At 42.5% G+C, this 21,230-nt stretch overlaps 3 protein-coding genes across 6 annotated transcripts; all 3 read left to right on the top strand.

The window, feature by feature from the left end:
- Positions 1–2,674: 2,674 nt before the first annotated feature.
- On the top strand, positions 2,675–3,832 carry LOC115129908 (macrophage migration inhibitory factor-like). Its single transcript, XM_065018531.1, has 3 exons — positions 2,675–2,892; positions 3,317–3,486; positions 3,556–3,832. Exons 1-3 carry the CDS (start codon positions 2,785–2,787, stop codon positions 3,620–3,622), a joined length of 345 nt encoding a protein of 114 aa, XP_064874603.1. The 5' UTR covers positions 2,675–2,784; the 3' UTR covers positions 3,623–3,832.
- Positions 3,833–15,065: 11,233 nt separating this feature from the next.
- Positions 15,066–17,836, top strand: LOC115129356 (zinc finger and SCAN domain-containing protein 21-like). Of its 4 annotated transcripts, none has more exons than XM_029659606.2 (3): positions 15,066–15,342; positions 16,024–16,344; positions 16,425–17,836. In XM_029659606.2, the coding sequence occupies exons 2-3, from the start codon at positions 16,026–16,028 to the stop codon at positions 17,159–17,161; spliced, it is 1,056 nt and encodes a 351-aa protein (XP_029515466.2). In that variant the 5' UTR covers positions 15,066–15,342; positions 16,024–16,025; the 3' UTR covers positions 17,162–17,836. The 4 variants fall into 4 exon arrangements, with proteins under 4 accessions (XP_029515466.2, XP_064874604.1, XP_029515465.2 ...); XM_065018532.1 differs by having other exon boundaries at positions 15,067–15,342; positions 15,823–16,344; XM_029659605.2 differs by having other exon boundaries at positions 15,067–15,342; positions 15,840–16,344.
- Positions 17,837–19,896: 2,060 nt separating this feature from the next.
- On the top strand, positions 19,897–21,012 carry LOC115129357 (gastrula zinc finger protein xLCGF3.1-like). Its single transcript, XM_065018178.1, has 2 exons — positions 19,897–20,056; positions 20,255–21,012. Exons 1-2 carry the CDS (start codon positions 19,897–19,899, stop codon positions 21,010–21,012), a joined length of 918 nt encoding a protein of 305 aa, XP_064874250.1.
- The last annotated feature ends 218 nt before the right edge of the window (positions 21,013–21,230 follow it).

Here is a 21,230-nt window from a genome sequence, read left to right on the forward strand (position 1 = left end):
CGTTGGAGGCAGCTTATGGTAGAGAACTCAACATTACATTATCTGGCAACCGCTCTGGTGGATATTCCTGCAGTTAGCATGCCAATTGCACGCTCCCTCAACTTGAGACATCTGTGGCATTGTGTTGTGACAAAACTGCACATTTGAGTGTTTTATTGTCCCCCGCACAAGGTGCACCTGTGTAATGATCTTGCTGTTTAATCAGCTTCTTCATATGTCACACAGGTCAGGTGGATGGATTATCTTGGCAAAGGAGAAATGCTCATTAACAGGGATGTAAACAGATTTGTGCAAAACATTTGAGAGAGAGCTTTTTGTGCGTATGGAACATTTCTGGGATCTTTTATTTCAGCTCATGAAACATGGGACCCACACTTTACATGTTGCATTTATATTTTTATTCAGTGTAGTTTGTTCCACTCCATTATACATGTGACACAGACCAATTTTAAGCGCATTAGTGGTTTTGGGTGCATCTATTAGCGCTCTCTCATTTAGCAGATGCTTTTATCCAAAGCAACTTAGTCATGCTTGCATACATTTTACATCTGCAGATGTAGATTGACAGTGCATAGATAAAACTACTACTAGGGACACTTCCACACTGATCTGATCAGCGTTAAAGCAACATGACAATTTGGTATTTTGGCCTACCAGGGAGACCATATATATATATATAGTGGTGCATTCTGCTGAAGCAATGCACCATAGAGAAAATGCAACAGTAACAAAGAGATCTTGGAATGAAGGCACTCTGAGAAGAGGCTGGAAAGAACAGAATAGAGGCCGTTTGAAAGGTAGTTGAAATTCAACCTGGCACCATTAAGCAATTAGGCACAGGGGTGTGTGGTATATGGCTAATTTAGCCCTTATGCACAACGCAATGCAGAGACATGGTATATTGACCATATACCACAAACCCCCGAAGTACCTTATTGCTATTATAAACTTGTTACCAACGTAATTGGAACAATAAAAATTGTTTTTTTGGTCATACCTGTGGTATATGGTCTGATATACCATGACTTTCAGCCAATCAGCATTCAGTGCTCAAACCTCCCAAACTTCTATTTAAGAATGGTGGAGGCCACTGTGTTATTGGGGACCTTCAATGCTGCAGAAATGTTTTGGTACCCTTCCCCAGATCTGTTCCTCGACAGAATCATGTCTCTGAAAGTGTTGAATACTTATGTAAATAAGGTATTTCTGTTTGACATTTTTCATACATTTGCAAACAATGCTAAAAACCTGTTTTCACGTTGTCATTATGGAGTATTGTGAGTAGATTGATGAGGGTAAAATATATTTAATACATTTTGGAATAAGGCTGTAACGTAACAGAATGTGGAAAGGGGGAATGGGTCTGAATACTTTCCGAATGCACTGCATATGAATGCAGCTACCAATACACTGAAACCAATGGATGCAGTTCATCACAGCGCACAACACGTTATTACGGGCGACAGGTTGAGGACACATCACTACATTCTGCATCAGAAAGTAGGCTGGCCCTCTTTGAAGTGTCATAGATCGATGCGTTGCTCTCTTTTTGTTTATAAAGCTCGTTTACAAAAACTCCCGCCTCACCTGACATCATTCATAACCTTTAGATGTATAAATGACCATTACACGATCTCAGGGATTGCGACCTCTGGAGATTCCTTCGGTCTCTACAGTTAGGCAAATCCGTTGTAGTCCCCCCCCCCCCACCTTTCTTGTGGAATAAACTAAAACTCTTGAAAAGTGGGTGAATTGGTGCCTTTAGGGCATTTACGATGGCTGATTGAGGACCGTTTTAATGAAACGTGTTTGTTTTTTAATGACTGGGTTGTGTATCTCTTTCGTGCTTTTCATATTGTATTGATGTGTATAATTTTTTTATCTGTAAAAGAGACCTTTGTCTCAGCATGAGTCCTTGTCAAAATAATGGTTAAAAGTTGGGAACCATTGATGTATTGAGTGGCAGGCCTAATCAACAGTGTCATAGCATCAACTCACCTTCACTAGTAGAGAAAACAGTCAGTAGGATCCAGAGGAGCATGACCTACATGGGATACAGTATAGAATGTTAATTATTCGAGATCGGTCATTTGCGAAACGCAGTCAACTGCGTGCAGTTGGTGGAAAAGGAGTTGTAGGTTGAATGTGTTGTGAATGTCCGATTAATTTATTCTTGAAGCGTAATTTCAACGTTTGTTGAGCATATGACGGTACATAAATATATGATTTGCCTCAATACAGGAAAGTTCAACAAATACACATATAGCTTCATTTGATTTAAAACCCAATTTGTGTACAGTTTCAGTAATAACTGTGAATAGCTAAAAAAAAATGTGCGCACATTACGTGATTGAATGTGCCAATCAACTCCAGCCCAATGTACAAATTCTTCTCGATTCCGCCAGGGTTTTCAAATTCGTCTTTCTGATTCCACGGTATCTATCGAATTGGAGCGTCAATGTCCCGTTTGTTTCCTACATTCCATAACCAAGATCCAGTACAGAGCATACGTAGCCTGAACAACCACTTGTGGTCGCTGTTTACTTGTCTATGACTGTCGTGTGCGTTTCACCCGGCCTTCTCCCTTTTCCAGTTTTTTTTCTGCATAAAAATGTCTCAGTTTTCACCCCACGCGGTAGGTGGCGGCAATATACCGTTTTTGTTTGTAGTCCGCCAATAAAAACTCAGAGAAGAAGGAGCTACCTTCCAGATTGCATCCGCATCAGAGCTGAGTTGAACACGGTTAAAATTCCTGCAACACAGAACTTCAGCGAATTTATCAACATGCCTATGTTTTTGGTAAATACTAATGTGGCCAAGAGTGACATTCCGCCTGCACTGTTGTCTGAGGCCACAGAGGAACTGGCCAAGGCGATGGGCAAACCTGTGCAGGTGAGTCTTCCAAACTTGGCACAGCAATGCTTTTTTTGCACCAGTTGTAGATAGCTAGCTAGTTGCTTTGATGCTGACGCATTTTTCTGCAGCGAAAATTACATTGCAGGGTACCCCTTTTGTTTCCCTTGAGACCTCTTCAGTCTTTACCTATCCATAACACAACCGTTATACAACTGGGCATGAGCATAGTGTAGTAATCCAAAAATAGAACAGGCTTTACAGTGCTGCAGGTCTGCTGTACTTTGATAGGTCCAGGACTGAAATACTGTAACACACAATCCAACAACTAGTTCTTATTTATTACAAATTTACATGAACAACCATGACAGTGAAATTGCAGTTTACCTCATGCCTTTCAGACACACGATTGTTCCAGCTCCCACTGACTATGTCCTGTGCTCTGTTTGTGTCTCTCTCTCAGTACCTTGCTGTGCACATCATCCCAGACCAGTTGATGATGTTTGGAGGGAAAGGAGACCCTTGTGCTCTCTGCTCCCTTCACAGCATTGGAAAGATCGAAGGAGCTCAGAAACAATACTCTAAACTACTGTGTGGACTGCTCAACAAACACCTGGGCATCTCCCCCGACAGGTAATGGACACACACATACATATGAAGTGTTCATGCAGTATATTAACCCATTCCTCGTGTCTGTGTCAGGATCTACGTGAACTTCTTTGACGTGGAGGCAGCGAACGTAGCCTGGAACAACTCTACCTTCGGCTGATCAGGGGATCTTAACTTCAATGGGAGCTGACCCCTCCTTTCCCCCACACCTTAATAACGGTAGTACAGCATTAGAGTAGGCTGTGGAGAGACCAGCAGAGATGCCCAGTTTCTGGGCTGACGTAGAGCAGCATTGATAAATGAACCCTTGGTTTATGCAGACCCTTGGCTTTGATGTTCCAATAAAGTGATTCTCATTGATCACAACTTGTTCTGTTTTCCCTTTGTCTTTAACTTACTGGATGCTTTGCATTGGGTTAATTGAGAGCATGCATGAAGCAGTTCAACATTACCTCACAGACTATCGTGTTAAATTATTAGGTAAAGTTCAAGGTATAGTTGATAGCCTAATGTAAACCACTCTGCGCTGGTGGAGTGATTTGCTAGGTGTGTATATTTGCCTTTTGTACATGTGCAAATAATTGGACTTGGTATATCATTGAATGTATGGTATAGAGTGCCCATGACACTTGATGTTTGGCATGCAGCCCATGTCCACCAATAGAGGACAGCAATAGAAACATGTATTTTGACTTGTTGTGTATTTATCCTCTGTCATTTCTGGTAGATGTATCTGTTGGCTGATGTAAGGTATTTTTAGATGTCAAATCAAAGACTGGTGTAGTCCCACTCCACCTGCGCTATACAGACAACCATCTTTGTTGCCTTGCACCATTTCTGGGGTTCAATCAGGGTCACTGGATAGAATGGTATCAGATTACATTGGAGACTGTTCTGAATGGAAACGATAGTACTGACACTAGATGTATAACACCCTCTATTGTTGCCACTGGTGGGTAAACACTTCAGCAGCCAAACCTCATTCATATGCTCACACAGTTGCTTAACATGTAGAATGGTGCTCAGCACAGGCGGTTTACCTATATATCTTGCTTCAAGTAAACTTACAACTATGCCGGATTTCATGGTGAACACAAATGTAGCCAAGGCTTCCATGACTGGTGCACTTCTATTTGCAGCCTGGTATCATAGACGAGATGAAACATTGGGAAATTAGTATATGTTACGTTTGGTATGGTTACAAAAGACAAGTTTACTTAAGGCAAAAATGAGAGTAGGGTGGGTGGGAGTATAACACAAACGTCTAGCAACCCAGTGGTTGCGTGTTTGAATTTCATCATGGACAACTTTACATTTTTGGCTAATTAGCAACTTTAACTACTTTTTTAGCTACTTCGCATGTTTGCTAACCCTTTCCCTAACTAACCCTTTTAGCTAACCCTACCCCTTTAACCTAACCTTAAGCCTACCCTTAGGCTAGCTAACGTTAGCCACAACAAATTGGAATTTGTAACATATTGTAAGAATTGCATTTCGGATTCTGTGCTTCCAAATTTGTTTGGGGAAGGCCCTTTACTGTTTCAGCATGACAATGCCCCCGTGCACAAAGCAAGGTCCATTCAGAAATGGTTTGTTGAGATCTGTGTGGAAGGACTTGACTGGCCTTCAAAGAGCCCTGACCTCAACCCCATCACACACCTTTGGGATGAATTGGAACACCGACTGCGAGCCAACCTCCGTGCCCGACCTCACTAATGCTCTTGTGGTTGAATGGAAGCAAGTCCCTGCAACAATGTTCCAACAGCTAGTGGAAAGCCTTCCTGGAAGAGTGGAGGCTGTTATAGCAGAAAAGGGGGAACTAACTCCATATTAATACCTGTGATTTTGGGATGAGATGTTCAACAAGCAGGTGTTCACATGCTTATGTAGTGTATATACCATATGAAGCGTAACATAAACTAAATGGACTGTCTCGGATTTACATGAATAATACGATATGCTCTGAGACCAGATTGCAATCTGAAACTAATGGAACTGTCCAAAGCCATGGGAAATCCAGGACCTGAGGTGAGTAAAGAAAATAACTATAGTGCAAATTAATGTACAGAACCCATTTCAAGTAGTGTTGTATACAGTGTCTTAACTTTTCCATAGCTCACAAACCGATGTAGTAGGAAGGAATGAAATGGAACTAAAATCTACAGCTATAAGCTGTACCTAAAACACTTGTGGACCAGCACTAGCTCTTAGAACTGAGGGACTTTTGAGAAGAATGGGTGTGACTGTTTGCCTGTCAACATACGATGAATCATTCACATTGTATTAAGCCATTAAACAAAAAAATGTGTATTGACCAGGCTTGACATTATGGTAGATAAAAGTATTTTGATTTCTGCAGTACTTTTTCGTTGACATCTTTCCAGACCAGATGATGACGTTTGGGGGAACCACACGGTTCTGTCAACACCATTGGAGCTATCAGTGAGGAACAGAACCTGCTGTATTCTAAACTACTGTGTGAGCTGCTCAACAAACACCTGAGCATGGCTACTAACAGGTACAGAACATGCATGCATGCTTGCATATACAGTGCCTTCGGAAAGTATTCAGACCCCTTGACTTTTTCCACATTTTGTTAGGTTACAGCATTATTCTAAAATTGATTCAATTGTTTTTTTTCTTCATCAATCTACACACAATACTCCATAATGACAAAGCAAAAACTGGTTTTTAGAAATCCCTGTAATTTATAAAAATATTCAAACTGAAATATACCATTTACATAAGTATTCAGACCCTTTACTCAGTACATTGTTGATTATGTAGCATGAACAAGGAGTAATTAAACATAATAAACACCATTCCCACTAGGTTGGGGAGGAATGGGTTGTGTGTTTTAAGTAAGCAAAAAGGATCATTAACCTATGTTTGAACCGACTCAACTATAACTCTGGGGCGTTTAGATAAGACAGGGAGAGCCTCCCTAGGTTTTCCGTTATCTGGAACTGTCTGCTAAATAGTGATAGATAATGGTGAGACTTCAGAAGTTAATCTTGATATAGTGTGTGTGTCAGGAGGGTGCGCTAGTGGGTTGGAATAAACTTTTGAACCTGCTTTGTCTTGGTCGAGAGGAGGAGATTCATTCTATAACCAATGACGTCATATTTTATATATAAACTGTTGTACGTGGTTCTATGGCAGCGCGCTCCGAGAATAAATACTATTCTCATTTTGATAAGACTGGTCTCTGTCTATTTTATGCAAATAAGAATCTTACAAATTATTAGAAACAGGCAGTGATTTTAATTAAATTGATTAATGAACACATAAGAATTATGAGATTCCATTGACAGCACTGGAGCAGGTTTTCATCAAGGATCTCTCTGTACTTTGCTCCGTTCATCTTTGCCTCGATCCTGACTAGTCTTCCAGTCCCTGCTGCTGAAAAACATCCCCACAGCATGTTGCTGCCACCACCATGCTTCACCGTAGGGATGGTGCCAGGTTTCCTCCAGATGTGACGCTTGGCATTCAGGCCAAAGAGTTCAATCTTGGTTTCATCAGACCAGATAATCTTGTTTCTCGTGGTCTGAAAGTCTTTAGGTGCCTTTTGGCAAACTCCAAGTGGGCTGTCATGTGCCTTTTACTGAGGAGTGGCTTCCGTCTGGCCACTACCATAAAGGCCTGATTGGTGGAATGCTGCAGAGATGGATATCCTTGGAAAGTTCTCCCATCCCCACAGAGGAACTCCAGAGCTCTGTCAGAGTGACCATCGGGTTCTTGGTCACCTCCCTGACCAAGGCCCTTCTCCCCCGATTGCTCAGTTTGGCTGGGCGGCCAGCTCTATGAAGAGTCTTGGTGTTTCCAAACGTCTTCCATTATAATAATGATGGAGGCCACTATGTTCTTGGGGACCTTCAATGCTGCAGACAATGTTTTGGTACCCTTCCCCAGATCTGTGCCTCGACATAATCCTGGCTCTGAGCTTTATGGACAATTCCTTTGACCTCATGGCTTGGTTTTTGCTCTGACATGCACTGTCAACTGTGGGACCTTATATAGACAGGTGTTTGCATTTCCAAATCATGTCCAATCAATAGAATTTACCCCAGGTGGACTCCAATCAAGTTGTAGAAACATGTTAAGGATGATCAATGGCAACAGGATGCACCTGAGCTCAATTTCGAGTCTCATAGCAAAAGAGTCTGAATACTTATGTAAATAAAGTTATTTTAAAAAATATATTTTTTTTATACATTTGTAAATCTCTAAAAACCTGTTTCTGCTTTGTCATTATGGGGTATTGTGTGTAGATTGCTGAGGATTTATTTTTTTTTAATCCATTTTAGAATTTGTCTGTAACGTAACAAAATATGGAAAAGGTAAAGGGGTCTGAATGCTTTCCGAAGTTTCTATTATCAGGAAAAAGTTGTTTTATTTATGCTCCTAAAACCAAACAGTCATTGACAGACAAATACAGCTGGTTCTTTACTTGGGCGGTAGATAGCAATGTTGAGCAATTGAGAGAAGAGCACTGCACCCACTCTAGTGGTTTGAAGTAAGCAGTAGTATCATGGTTCATTGGCAGTCTATATAGAGGACCTATCATCTAATAATGTGTGGTTCGCGAACGATTCATTATTTTTGAACGACTCTTTTTACTGACTCGAGAGTAATTGATTCGTTTTTCTGAGTGATTCGTTCATTTTAGACGTTCGTTCTCAATGAATCCTACAGCAGGATTAGGACATGCTCGTGTAACAGTATAACTTTAGTCCGTCCCCTCTGCACACATCAACAACTGACACCCACGAAGCATCGTTACCCATCGCTCCACAAAAGCCGCGGCCCCTGCAGAGCAAGGGGAACCACTACTTCAAAGTCTCAAAGCGAGTGACGTCACCGATTGAAATGCTATTAGCGCGCACCACCGCTAACTAGCTAGCCATTTCACATCCGTTACACTCGCAGGGAATAGATTACATTACATTACATTTAAGTCATTTAGCAGACGCTCTTATCCAGAGCGACTTACAAATTGGATCACGAGCATAGAGGAGAAACATACATGTTTAGAACTGATAATTGATCGCTGATAATTGATCATTAAATGTTATGATGAACACCACTTTGAGGTTTGTAGAACCAAAACATACACAGCCTCTAGAATCTGCTCAACTCACACTCGAGAACGAATTGTTTGAGGGGCTGCAGTTCGCGAATGACATTGTGCTTATCGCAGTGGTTCACAATCTAGTCCGGTTGTGGCCACAATTTAGTTTAAAATGTATCAAGAATTAATATTATTTGTATGCATAGCAATCAAAAAATGTATACTGTTTAAATCACATGTTTACATGTCTCAGTCACAAATGACAGCTTCAATAAGTCCCCTATTGTGAACGAGAAGCTTGTAAAATCATGACTCTTTCAACTTTTCAGTTCACCGTTCGCCAGCAGGGGTCCTGTGTGCTCTCGGCATTACTGACTCGAACAAAATTAGTCTAAAGATTCGTTCTTTTGACTGAATGGGTCGAAAAGATTTTCAGTAAAAAGAGCCGAACTTCCCATCACTACTATAAACACACCAATGGCAAATTACTTCCCGCTAACGAGAGACTTGCATTTCAGAGGCCACATCCCAATCGTATGCACAGAATGGTCTAAACTGTTTTAAGCACAGTAAATGTAATTTGTGTTAAAGCTAGAATCTCTAGTTGCTACATCCATTTTTGGACTTAAATAAGTGAATGAAAGGGTACTACGGGGGTAACTGCCCCCACCCCCTTAGAACAACGTCTAATTGATGACACAAAAAATAAACGTTTGGAAAACATTGTTTGGTATGTGGATGGTCATGCTTCGGCGAATAAACGAAAGGGAAATACATGGCTACAGTTTACACTTTTTTAGTTATTTCATGAAATGTTTTTAGAAAAAGGGATTTTTTTTTAAAGTACCAGGTCACCCCCACCCTCCCCTTCCCCGTGGGGTAACTGGCACCTGGGGACAGTCAGTGCTCAAGTACATAGCCAATGAGCGTACAAGGTCAACATTTGTGGCCAATAGGATCTCTGTTATCAGATAGAACACATCCGCATCACTGTGGAGGTATGTGGAAACTAGGCAAAATCCTGAATGGAAACTAGTTTCTGGAGTGCAAAAGGTGGATCCACGGCCCAGTGTTTTTTTACCTTTATTTAACTAGGCAAGTCAGTTAAGAACAAATTCTTATTTTCAATGACGGCCTAGGAACAGTCGTTCTGTCCCTGACCTGCCTTTTCAGGGGCAGAACGACAGATTTGTACCTTGTCAGCTCGGGGATTTGAACTTGCAACCTTGCCATTACTTGTCCAACGATCTAACCACTAGGCTACCCTGCCACCTCGTTTCTATGGAAACCATAATTGGAGTGACCCCTGGAACACATGAACTCTGTTTCCCGCACATTTGAAGACCCCGAGATCAAAATTAGTATTGTTGTGTGCAGTGCTACTGTCAATGAGATTGAAAAGAATGGAAATTGTATCGGGACAATTTTTGGCCAATTTAGGCACTACAATGACAATTGAGTACTTTCCACCACTGGCTTTAAGTTACAAGAAAGCAGAGTATGTACCTTTAGTTTAGAGACATGAAATTGTTAAAAATGGCAACAGTTCGCCTACCCGGCGCACAGGGAAGCTAAATCAGGTGCAGCTACAGCCAACAGACCGAGATTAATTTAAAAAATAGGAACACTTTAGGAATGTCTTGGAGATCGAACGGTTGGTGACCACTGCTCTAGAAAGTTGAGTGAAATTTAATCGTGCCCATAGGGAGAAGAAGCCCTATGGGCTAATGTTTCATCTGCTGCGAAGAAACCCGGGACGAACAACAGGGTACAGAGATGGACAAGAATGTGCACGCGCACAGTTTAGAGGGAACTTTGGTGAAAACTATCATTTAGTACAACATACATTTCAAAAGCATCTCAAACTAACTTCTAAAAATTAACTATAGCCATTGAATTGTATAAGGTGTGAATATACCGTGTGTTATAGGGAAATAATTATTCCTCTAGAATGCCCTTCAAGACAACCATGTCATGGTGAATGCACCAATTTGTAAGTCGCTCTGGATAAGAGCGTCTGCTAAATGACTTAAATGTAAATGTAATGGTATAAACTCTTTCATAAACTGGGTGGCTCGAGCCCTGAATGCTGATTGACTGACAGCCGTGGTATACCAATCAGACCATATACCACTGGTATGGCAAAACATCTATTTTTGCTGATCTAATTACGTTGATAACCAGTTTATAATAGCAATAAGGCACCTTGGGGGTTTGTGGTATATGGCCAATATACCACAGCTTAGGGCTGTATCCAGGCACTCCGTGTTGCATCGTGCATAAGAACAGCCCTTAGCCGTGGCATATTGGCCATATTCCACCCCACCCTCGTGCCTTATTGCTTAAATGTACAATACACTGTTATGATAACTCAAGATATAACAGAGAGTATAATTCTGTAACTGGTATTAATCATCAGGCCAGGAGATCAAGTAAAGAGTAAACTGATCTAGGAACATGGGCTGTTTCTCCACTTGAAATAGCTATTCAAGAGTTTCATCATTCAATGCTTTTAGTTGAGAGGTTAAATATTACCTCTTGGTTTTAGAGTGGGAAAAGGGCAATAAACACACTGACTGTAGGATTTATATCATGTTGCTAGTGTAGGAGGGGATATGGAGAGTTTACTAATACTAACCAATGGAGGGCGAAATGACTATTTTGAATACAGAGTTAAACTGGTAATCTGAGTTAGTTAGTGGGGAGGTGGAGACTGGTGTTCAGCCACACCTTTCCTCACAAGAGTCTGGGAGTGTTGATCTGAATAAATGGTTGTTCTACTAGTATAGGCCTTTCAAACAATGATTTACCGACAGGCCAGAACAAGACACTTTTTAAAAAACATTTTAAAAACTTTTACAGCTTTTTCTCCCCAATTTCGTGATATCCAATTGATAGTTATAGTCTTGTCCCATGCGCCGCCTCATGGGTCTCCTGGTCACGGCCGGCTGTGGACACAACCTGGGACCGCTGCACCACTCAGGAGGCCCAGAACAAGGCACCTTATAAGGTTACAATTGTCACACAGTGTAGTTTCATTCTTGAACAAGCATTGAACATGCAAATATAGGTTACTTGCTATTCCTGTTCATACATTCCCAAGCCCAGTATGTTTAAGAAGGAGTCTTCCACCAGTCGAACATTGTGAAGGTTATCTATCTACTTCATGGAACAATGTAGATAAGAGATCATCTATTTATTATAGAGTCTGCATCCACAAACAAAAGAGGAATAGTCACATGCAAACAATCATACATACAAACTATTTACATTGCCAGGAATGCTAAACAAACAAATCATATTCATTAATAATAAAACAAGTTCGAATTGCCTTTTTGTTTTTCGTTTTTGTTTAAAGTAATGCCATATTGTTTAAATTAATTTATTAAGTGAAAAAAAGTTAGCTTTTGAATTCGACCATTTGCATATGTGAATATCAAATGTACCTAATATTATTAGCAGTTGAATGAAATATACTACATCTTTATCAATGTCACAACTTCTGAAATATATCATAATATCAAAACCATTCAATTGTTCAACCGGTCCTATTTGTTATGTAACAAAGTTCTATATGTCAATCCAAATAATTATACTATAAATACAGGCAACAAAAAAAATATCACAATTATAGTCAATATTCAGCTTAAAATCTTTCCAAAACATGTTTCACAGGATAAATTCTATGTAATATTTTAAATGAAACTTCCTTTACCTTGTTACTGATACAATATTTGTTAGTTATTTCCCATGCTTTCCACCATTGTATATCAACATTGATATTCAACCAAAAAAATCTTCCTGAAGGAATTGTAGTATCACAAACAATATTCCTAATTCTTTTATTACTATATTTATATTTGATGTTAATATTGCCAATTAATATAGTTTCATGTAAATCTATGTTACTTACATCAACCACAGAGGAATTTAAAAGAAATACAACCCTCCTTGGAATCGCAACAAAAACAATTGCATATTCTTTCAGGGTTATTGGAATTCGAAATGTATCAAGAAATTCTGCATATGAGAGTAGATATCCATCCTCATTCAGTAACTGACCAACCAAAATAATTGTATTCTCAAGCCAGTTACGAAAAGAGACTTATTTTTTAATAAATAGTATATCTAGTCTGGAGACTAATTATGCGCAATCACCTTCTCGTGATGATCCCCTTGAAGCACGTGCCAGGGGGCGGGACCCAGCCGTCTAACCTTGTTACAGTGTACACAGTCAGCACATATTGTTACACACATTGGCACTAGGATGAGAGATTGAACGTTTCCAACTAGCTGATTGACACGAACCATGTGTCAGCGTTTGGCAAGTATTAAGGATACTTTCTATTCGAGTCAAATGAAGCTGCTACCACTCCCGTGGTATCACAAGCTAGCTAGGTAAGCGAACTTGATAACATTTGCTACTGTGCTAGCAAGAAAAGCAGGACAACATTCTGCTATCCAGCTAACTAGTAGCTCGGGTAGTGCTAACTAGCTATGACGCTAATAATGTCTTAAATATCTAGCTATTACTAATAGCTAAACATTTTGTTTGCCTGAATTGCTATTTTGTCGCTGAGCGTCCCTATTTCACTGGCAAGATGACAGTCCACACTGCAACGTCTCCCGTATCATGTATTTGACAGTTTGTTCCTGTTTCCAGGTGGACTCCCTGGGTGCTGGTGTAATCTGGAAGCTACGTGCCAGTTTCATAACTTGTTGAATTTTGGAAGTGAAGTGTTTTTTTTCCAGTGTTGGATTGATGTTGTTGCAGTTATGTCAGAGGCCATCCTCACCTTCCAGTACCAGCTCAATGGAGTCATGGAAACAGTCCTCAAAACTGCTGTGCATGAGATCACTCGGCTGGTGAAGTACAGCTTCCTAGAAGAAGTGACAGGGAGCAAGTGGGAAGTGGACGTCTTGAAGGAGAGGCTGCAGCAGTGTGAACACAGATGAAGGGATGGAGGAGGGAAGAGTGCGAGCTGAGGGGGATGTGTTGGAGATGTGGTTGTGCTGGAGACACAGAGAGAAGAGGCTCTGTTAGGTGAATGAGATATATATATATATATATATACACACAAACAATATATATATATTACACACACAAACAATATAGGATCTATAACTTTCTACTGTTTTGTCCTCCGCAGCAGAGGAAGGTTGTGTTATCAAACAGGAGATCTTCCAGGAAATGGCCACACCCAGCTCTTCCTGTGTCTCTGAAAGGATTGAAGAGAGGGAGGCACATGTAGTCCGCATCAAAGAGGAGCCTGATGACTGGGGGGATCTGATTACCCAGATGATCACATCCACATATTCCCCCATAATGAGCCAGAGTCGTCTGGAGAGATTGAAGTCACATCATGGGGCCAGTGAGCTTCTTCCTACAGTACCAGCACCATGGACCAGGAAAGAGCAGCACCTACTCCCAAGGTCAGTGATACCCACCCAGGGAACAGAGCATGCTGTGGGTGCCCTCAAGGACAGCCCCTACGGCCTGATGATCAACATAACGGCAGAGCTGGTGTCAAACCCTACAGCTGCTCACACTGTGGGAAGAGCTTCCCTCAGCTCCGAAATCTGAAAGACCACCTGAAGTACCACCACACAGGGAAGAAGGCCTCCACCTGCTCCCAGTGTGGTAAGGGTTTTGTGTACATGTGCCACCTCAGGGTACACATGCAGTGCCACACGGGGGAGAGGGCATTCAGCTGCTCTCAGTGGGAAAAGCTTCAGCCTTCAGAGCGGCTTGAAGAGACGCAGGGTCCTTCACAATGCAGAGATGCCTTACCACTGGTAACAGATTCAATTCTAGAGCGGACCTGAAAAGACATGAACAGATAGATTCATGCAGCAAGGTAGACCTTTGAGATGAGGCAGGTTGATGGGGGAGGAATAACTGCCCACGTGTACTATGTTCAATGTATCTATTAGTTGCTGATTAATTTAATGTTGAAAGGAATAAAACTCTTTGAATAAATTATTCTCACCGTTTCTTAAATGATTGGTCACACAGAGTTATTTAATTGTTACATACACACACACACACACACACACACATCTTAAAAGTAAAAGAGTAATAAGCAAGTAGCCTTGTCTGAGCCCGAATGGCCCATAGAGCAACTTAGGCAAATAAACACTTGTGGAACTGTGCTTTAGACAGATAGTCACATCAAAAAATATTTACCAGATATGTGCAATTGCATTGGCAGTATCATCACCTTGATGTCACAGATCAATGGGGGAGGGACCCATCCTCTACAGTCTAGTTAGGTATTAGTTTAGCTATAATGTATAATCTGTGCTATAATATACAGTAGTGTTCGGGAAACGAAGCTTCCTGAAGCATTGAGCATTTCAAGCTAATTGGGTCGAAAATATGTTAATTACTCTTGGCTTTGATCAACACGTACACTAGTGGCAGCTGCTGGTCAAAATCATTTAGAATAGCCAAATTATTATAGTTTACGTCGCACGCGCTGGGTAGCCGTAGATAAAATCTTTGGGGTAACTTTTTTTGTCTTCTACAGAAACAAATCAGGTGGTCGTTCTACAAAACGACGATTCGGACGTCATTGATCACGTGCTTCTGACAAAACGATAAAAGCAACAGCACACTGCTTCGAGATAAATTGCTTAGCGATTTCTACGCATGCCTCGGAGTTCCGGTATAAAACGTGACATCACTAATATATAGTAGCTGCCTGTCTCTTTTACCTCTGTGTGCAGTTCTAGTAGAGATAGGTAGGAGGTTTTGTAACTAGTTGATTTGTTGACGCACACCAAAAAATAACGTTTGGAAAGTGGTAAGTATATTTTTGTTTGTGTCAAATGGTCAGAAAGCTGCTACAACAACCCTGTGTTATTAGCTTAGTTAGCTAGGTGCTATTAGAAACGCGGGTGTATTTACATTCTACCGCTACTTTCTATTGTATTGTGTGGCACAGAAACAGTCCAGGGGAAACCAAGAATAAAATACAATTCCATTTCAACTTACTGTGCAGGACGGTTAGTCATTATGGTGGGGGAATTTGAGACATATCTAAATGATTGTATTATTAAACAGTATGTAAATACACATGCGTTGCTTAAAGCACCTAACGTTACTAGCTAGCAAGCTTGAAATGCGATAACGTTATGTGGTTTACTTAACCACAGCCAAACGTGTAAGTAAGGGTTTATTAATTTGTTTGTCATGTTTCAGGGCTAAATTATTGGTAGGTGAACCTTCTATTACTGACAAGATATTTGAAGCACATTAAGACTACATTTAATGTATTTGACAGCTTGCCCATATTTCTAGGAGGAAGATACCTGACTCTGGGCACTGGTGTGATCTGTAGGAGGCTAAATCCAAGTCTTTCCATTATAGTGAACCAAACTGGGAAACAAGGGGGGCAGCTCATCCATAGAAGACTGAACTCTGGGACTGGTACCAATAAGGGAAAGGGGGTTGATTTTCCAGTGTTGGATTGATGTTTTTGCAGTTATGTCAGAGGCCATCCTCACCTTCCAGTACCAGCTCAATGGAGTCATGGAAACGGTCCTCAAAACTGCTGTGCATGAGATCACTCGGCTGGTGAAGGACAGCTTCCTGGAGGAAGTGACATGGAGCAAGCAGGAAGTGGACGTCTTGAAGGAGAGGTTGCAGCAGTGTGAGCAGAGATGGAGGGACGGAGAGGAGGAGAGGAAGAGGGCAGTTGAAGAGAGAGAGCAGAAAAAGAAGAGGGAAGAGTGTGAGCCGAGGGGGATGTGTAGAAGATGTGGTTGTGCTGGAGACACTGAGGAGAGGGAAGAGGCTCTGTTAGGTGAGTGAGGAGCGATATACATACACACACACACACACACCTGATATAGGAACTATAACTTTGTTCTGTTCCATCCTCAGGAGCAGAGGAAGGTTGTGCTATCAAACAGGAGATGTTCCAGCCAGGTGGATCCAGCACTCTCCCAGAGAGAGAGTGTCCACAGGAAATGACCACACCCAGCTCTTCCTGTGTCTCTGAAAGGATGGAAGAGAGGGTGGTCCATATCAAAGAGGAGTCCGATGACTGGGGGGACTTGGTTACCCAGATGATCACATCCCCAGATTCCCCCATGATGAGCCTGAGTCATTTGCAGCGATTGAGCTCACATCCTGGGGGATGGACCAGTGAGCCTCTACCTCCAGCACAATTGGCCAGGGACCCTCCACCTCTACCTCCAGCACCATGGACCAGGAAGGAGCAGCACCTACTCCCAAGGTCATTGATACCCACCCAGGGGACAGAGCATGCTGTAGTGGCCCTCGAGACCAGTCCCAATGGCCTGAGCATCAACACAATGGCAGAGCTGGGGGTCAAACCCTTCAGCTGTCCACACTGTGGGAAGAGTTTCCCTCAGCTCCGAAATCTCAAACACCACCAGAAGTACCACCACACAGGGAAGAAGGCCTTCACCTGCTCCCAGTGTGGTAAGGGCTTTGTGTACATGTCCCACTTCAGGGTACACATGCAGCGCCACACGGGGGACAGGCCATTCAGCTGCTCTCAGTGTGGGAAGAGCTTCAGCCTTCAGAGTGGCTTAAAGAAACACAGGGTCATTCACACTGCAGAGATCCCTTATGTGGTGGAAATTAAATATTAATTACATACTATACTGTTTAATTAGACATACTATGCTGTTTTTACTGAAGAGAATTGTCTACTGTTATGTTATTTTTACTGATACAGGCTTGTCTTGTGACTTAGTCATAAATCTGAGCGTACAGATTTATGAGCTGCTTGGATGTGACACAGTATGTGACCTCTTGTGTTTACGATCGGCAGGAATTTAGCTATGTTGGATTTGCAGGGAGGAACAGCGAGTGGAGGCGATATCAGCTATCATGATCTACACAGATGAACTAAATTACTTCTTACAACTCTGTTCCCAGGGCCTGTTTCTGCACATCTGCTAACTGTCAAAGATAAAAGGATGTACTTTCTATAAAAGGCGAAAGACAGCTCTGTTCATGGAGCTTTTCAACTCTTGACAATTTTTTTGTGATGGTTGATTGCTTAATTTTTGCAAATCTTAAAGTTGTTTTGAAGAATAGTCTTTCTCCTTTTGGTTAGAAATACTACCATACTTACCATTGCACGGAATGTGGGAACAGATTCATGCAGCAAGGTAGACATTTGAGCAGAAGCAGGTTGATTTAGAAAAATAGAGTGGGGGAAACAAACTGCTCACGTGTACTATGTTCAATGTGTTGTTGCTAACGCATTTAATGTTGAGAGGAATAAAACTTTGAATAAATTATTCTCATCCTTTCTTAAATGATTTATCAGTGTTATTTGTTACACACATCTTCAAAGTAAGAGTAATAAGCAAGTAGCCTTGTCTGAGCCTGAATGGCCCATAGAGGAACTTACTGTCACATAAATAGAAAGCCAATTCTAGATTTAACTTTGGATTGGAGATGTTTGATGTGAGTCTGGAAGGAGAGTTTACAGTCTAACCAGACACCTAGGTATTTGTAGTTGTCCACATATTCTAAGTCAGAACCATCCAGAGTAGTGTTGCTGGGCGGGCGGGCAGGTGCAGGCAGCGATCGGTTGAAGAGCATGCATTTAAGAGCAGTTGGAGGCCACGGAAGGAGAGTTGTATGGCATTGAAGCTCGTCTGGAGGGTTGTTAACACGGTGCCCAAAGAAGGGCCGGAAGTATACAGAGTGGTGTCGTCTGCGTAGAGGTGGATCAGAGACACACCAGCTGCAAGAGCGACATCATTGATGTATACAGAGAAGAGAGTTGGCCCGAGAATTGAACCCTGTGGCACCCCCATAGAGACTGCCAGAGGCCTGGACAACAGGCCCTCCGATTTGACACACTGAACTCTATCAGAGAAGTAGTTGGTGAACCAGGTGAGGCAATCATTTGAGAAGCCAAGGCTATCGAGTCTGCCGATGAGGATGTGGTGATTGACAATCGAAAGCCTTGGCTAGGTCAATGAATACGGCTGCACAGTATTGTTTCTTATCGATGGAGGTTAAGATACCTTTAAGGACATTGAGCGTGGCTGAGGTGCACCCATGACTAGCTCTGAAACCAGATTGCATAGCGGAGAAGGTGCTCTGGGATTCGAAATGGTCGGTAATCTGTTGACTTGGCTTTCGAAGAATTTAGAAAGGCATGGTAGGATAGATAGGTCTGTAGCAGTTTGGGTCAAGAGTGTTCCCCCTTTGAAGAGGGGGATGACCGCAGCTGCTTTCCAATCTTTGGGAATCTCAGACGACACGAAAGAGAGGTTGAACAGGCTAGTAATAGGGGTTGCAACAATATCGGCAGATAATTTTAGAAAGAAAGGGTCCAGATTGTCTAGCCCGGCTGATTTGTAAGGGGTCCAGATTTTGCGGCTCTTTCAGAACATCAGCTGACTGGATTTGGGAGAAGGTGAAATGGGGGAAGGCTTGGGCGAGTTGCTGTGGGGTGTGCAGTGCTGTTGACCGGGGTAGGGGTAGCCAGGTGGAAAGCATGGCCATCTGTGGAAAAATGCTTATTGAAATTCTCAATTATAGTGGATTTATCGGTGGTGACAGAGTTTCCTATCCTCAGTGCAGTGGGCAGCTGGGAGGAGGTGTTCATATTCTCCATGGACTTTACAGTGTCCCAGAACTTTTTTGAGTTTGTGTTGCAGGAAGCAAATTTCTGCTTGAAAAAGCTAGCCTTAGCTTTTCTAACTGCCTGTGTATATTGGTTTCTAACTTCCCTGAAAAGTTGCATATCACAGGGCTGTTCGAAGATAATGCCAGGATACCCGGGTCAGGTCGATTAGAAAGGCCTGCTCACTGAAGTGTTTCAGGGAGCGTTTGACAGTGATGAGTGGAGGTCGTTTGACCGCTGACCCATTACGGATGCAGGCAATGAGGCAATGATCGCTGAGATCTTGGTTGAAAACAGCAGAGGTGTATTTAGAGGGCAAGTTGGTTAGGATGATATCTATGAGGGTGCCCGTGTTTACGGCTTTGGGGTGGTACCTGGCAGGTTCATTGATAATTTGTGTGAGATTGAGGGCATCAAGCTTAGATTGTAGGATGGCTGGGGTGTTAAGCATGTACCAGTTTAGGTCACCTAGCAGCACGAGCTCTGAAGATAGATGGGGGGGAAATCAGTTCACATATGGTGTCCAGAGCACAGCTGTGGGCAGAGGGTGGTCTATAGCAGGCGGCAACGGTGAGAGACTTGTTTTTAGAGAGGTTGGTTTTTGTAAGTAGAAGTTCAAATTGTTTGGGTACAGACCTGGATAGTAGGACAGAACTCTGCAGGCCATCTCTGCAGTAGACTGCAACACCGCCCCCTTTGGCCGTTCTATCTTGTCTGAAAATGTTGTAGTTCGAGATGGAGATACTCACCATCCAGTACCAGCTCAATGGAGTCATGGAAACGGTCCTCAAAACCGCTGTGCATGAGATCAATCGGTTGGTGAAGGACAGCTTCCTGGAGGAAGTGACACAGAGCAAGCAAGAAGTGGACGTCTTGAAGGAGAGGCTGCAGCAGTGTGAGCAGAGATGGAGAGAGAGAGGAGGAGAGGAAGAGGAGGGAAGTTGAAGAGAAAGAGCAGAGTGGGATGTGTAGGAGATGTGGTTGTGCTGGAGACACTGAGGAGATAGAAGAGGCACTGTCAGGTGAGTGAGGAGAGATGCACACACCCACACGATATAGGATCTATAACTTTGTTCTGTTCCATCCTCAGGAGCAGAGGAAGGTTGTGTTATCAAACAGGAGATGTTCCAGCCAGGTGGACCCAGCGCTCTCCCAGAGAGGGTCCACGGGAAACGGCCACACCCAGCTCTTCCTGTGTCTCTGAAAGGATGGAAGAGACAAAGGCCCATGTGGTCCATATCAAAGAAGAGCCCAATGACTGGGGGGGACTTGGTTTCCCAGATGATCACATCCACAGTTTCCCCTATAATCAGCCTGAGTCGTCAACAGAGATTGAGCTCACATCATGGGGGATGGACCAGGGAGCCTCTTCCTCCATTACCATTGACCAGGAAGGAGCAGGACCTTCTCCCAAGGTTAGTTATACCCACCCAGGAGACAGAGCATGCTGTGGGGGCCCACGAGGACAGCCCCTACGGCCTGATGATCAACATAACGGCAGAGCTAGGGGTCAAACCCTTCAGCTGCCCACACTGTGGGAAGAGTTTCCCTCAGCTCCGAAACCTGAAAGACCACCAGAAGTACCACCACACAGGGAAGGCCTTCACCTGCTCCCAGTGTGGTAAGGGCTTTGTGTTCATGTGCCACCTCAGGGTACACATGCAGTGCCACACGGGGGAGGGGCCATTCAGCTGCTCTCAGTGTGGTAAGAGCTTCAGCCTTCAGAGCGGCTTGGAGAAACATTGGGTCCTTCACACTGCAGAGAGGCCTTACAACTGCACGGACTGTGGGAACAGATTATATTCTAGAGTGGACCTGAAAATACATGAACAGATTCATGCAGCAAGGTAGACCTTTGACATGAAGCAGGTTGATTTAGAAAATCAGGGGTGGGGGGAATAACTGCCCACGTGTACTATGTTCAATGTATCTATTAGTTGCTGATTAATTTAATGTTGAGAGGAATAAAACTATTTTATAAATAAATGATTCTCATCCTTTCTTAATAAATGATTGGTCACACAGTGTTATTTGTTACATACACACACAGATGTCTTAAAAGTAAAAGA

Source organism: Oncorhynchus nerka, linkage group LG5, assembly GCF_034236695.1.
Source record: "Oncorhynchus nerka isolate Pitt River linkage group LG5, Oner_Uvic_2.0, whole genome shotgun sequence".
In the NCBI taxonomy this organism is placed as follows: domain Eukaryota; kingdom Metazoa; phylum Chordata; class Actinopteri; order Salmoniformes; family Salmonidae; genus Oncorhynchus; species Oncorhynchus nerka.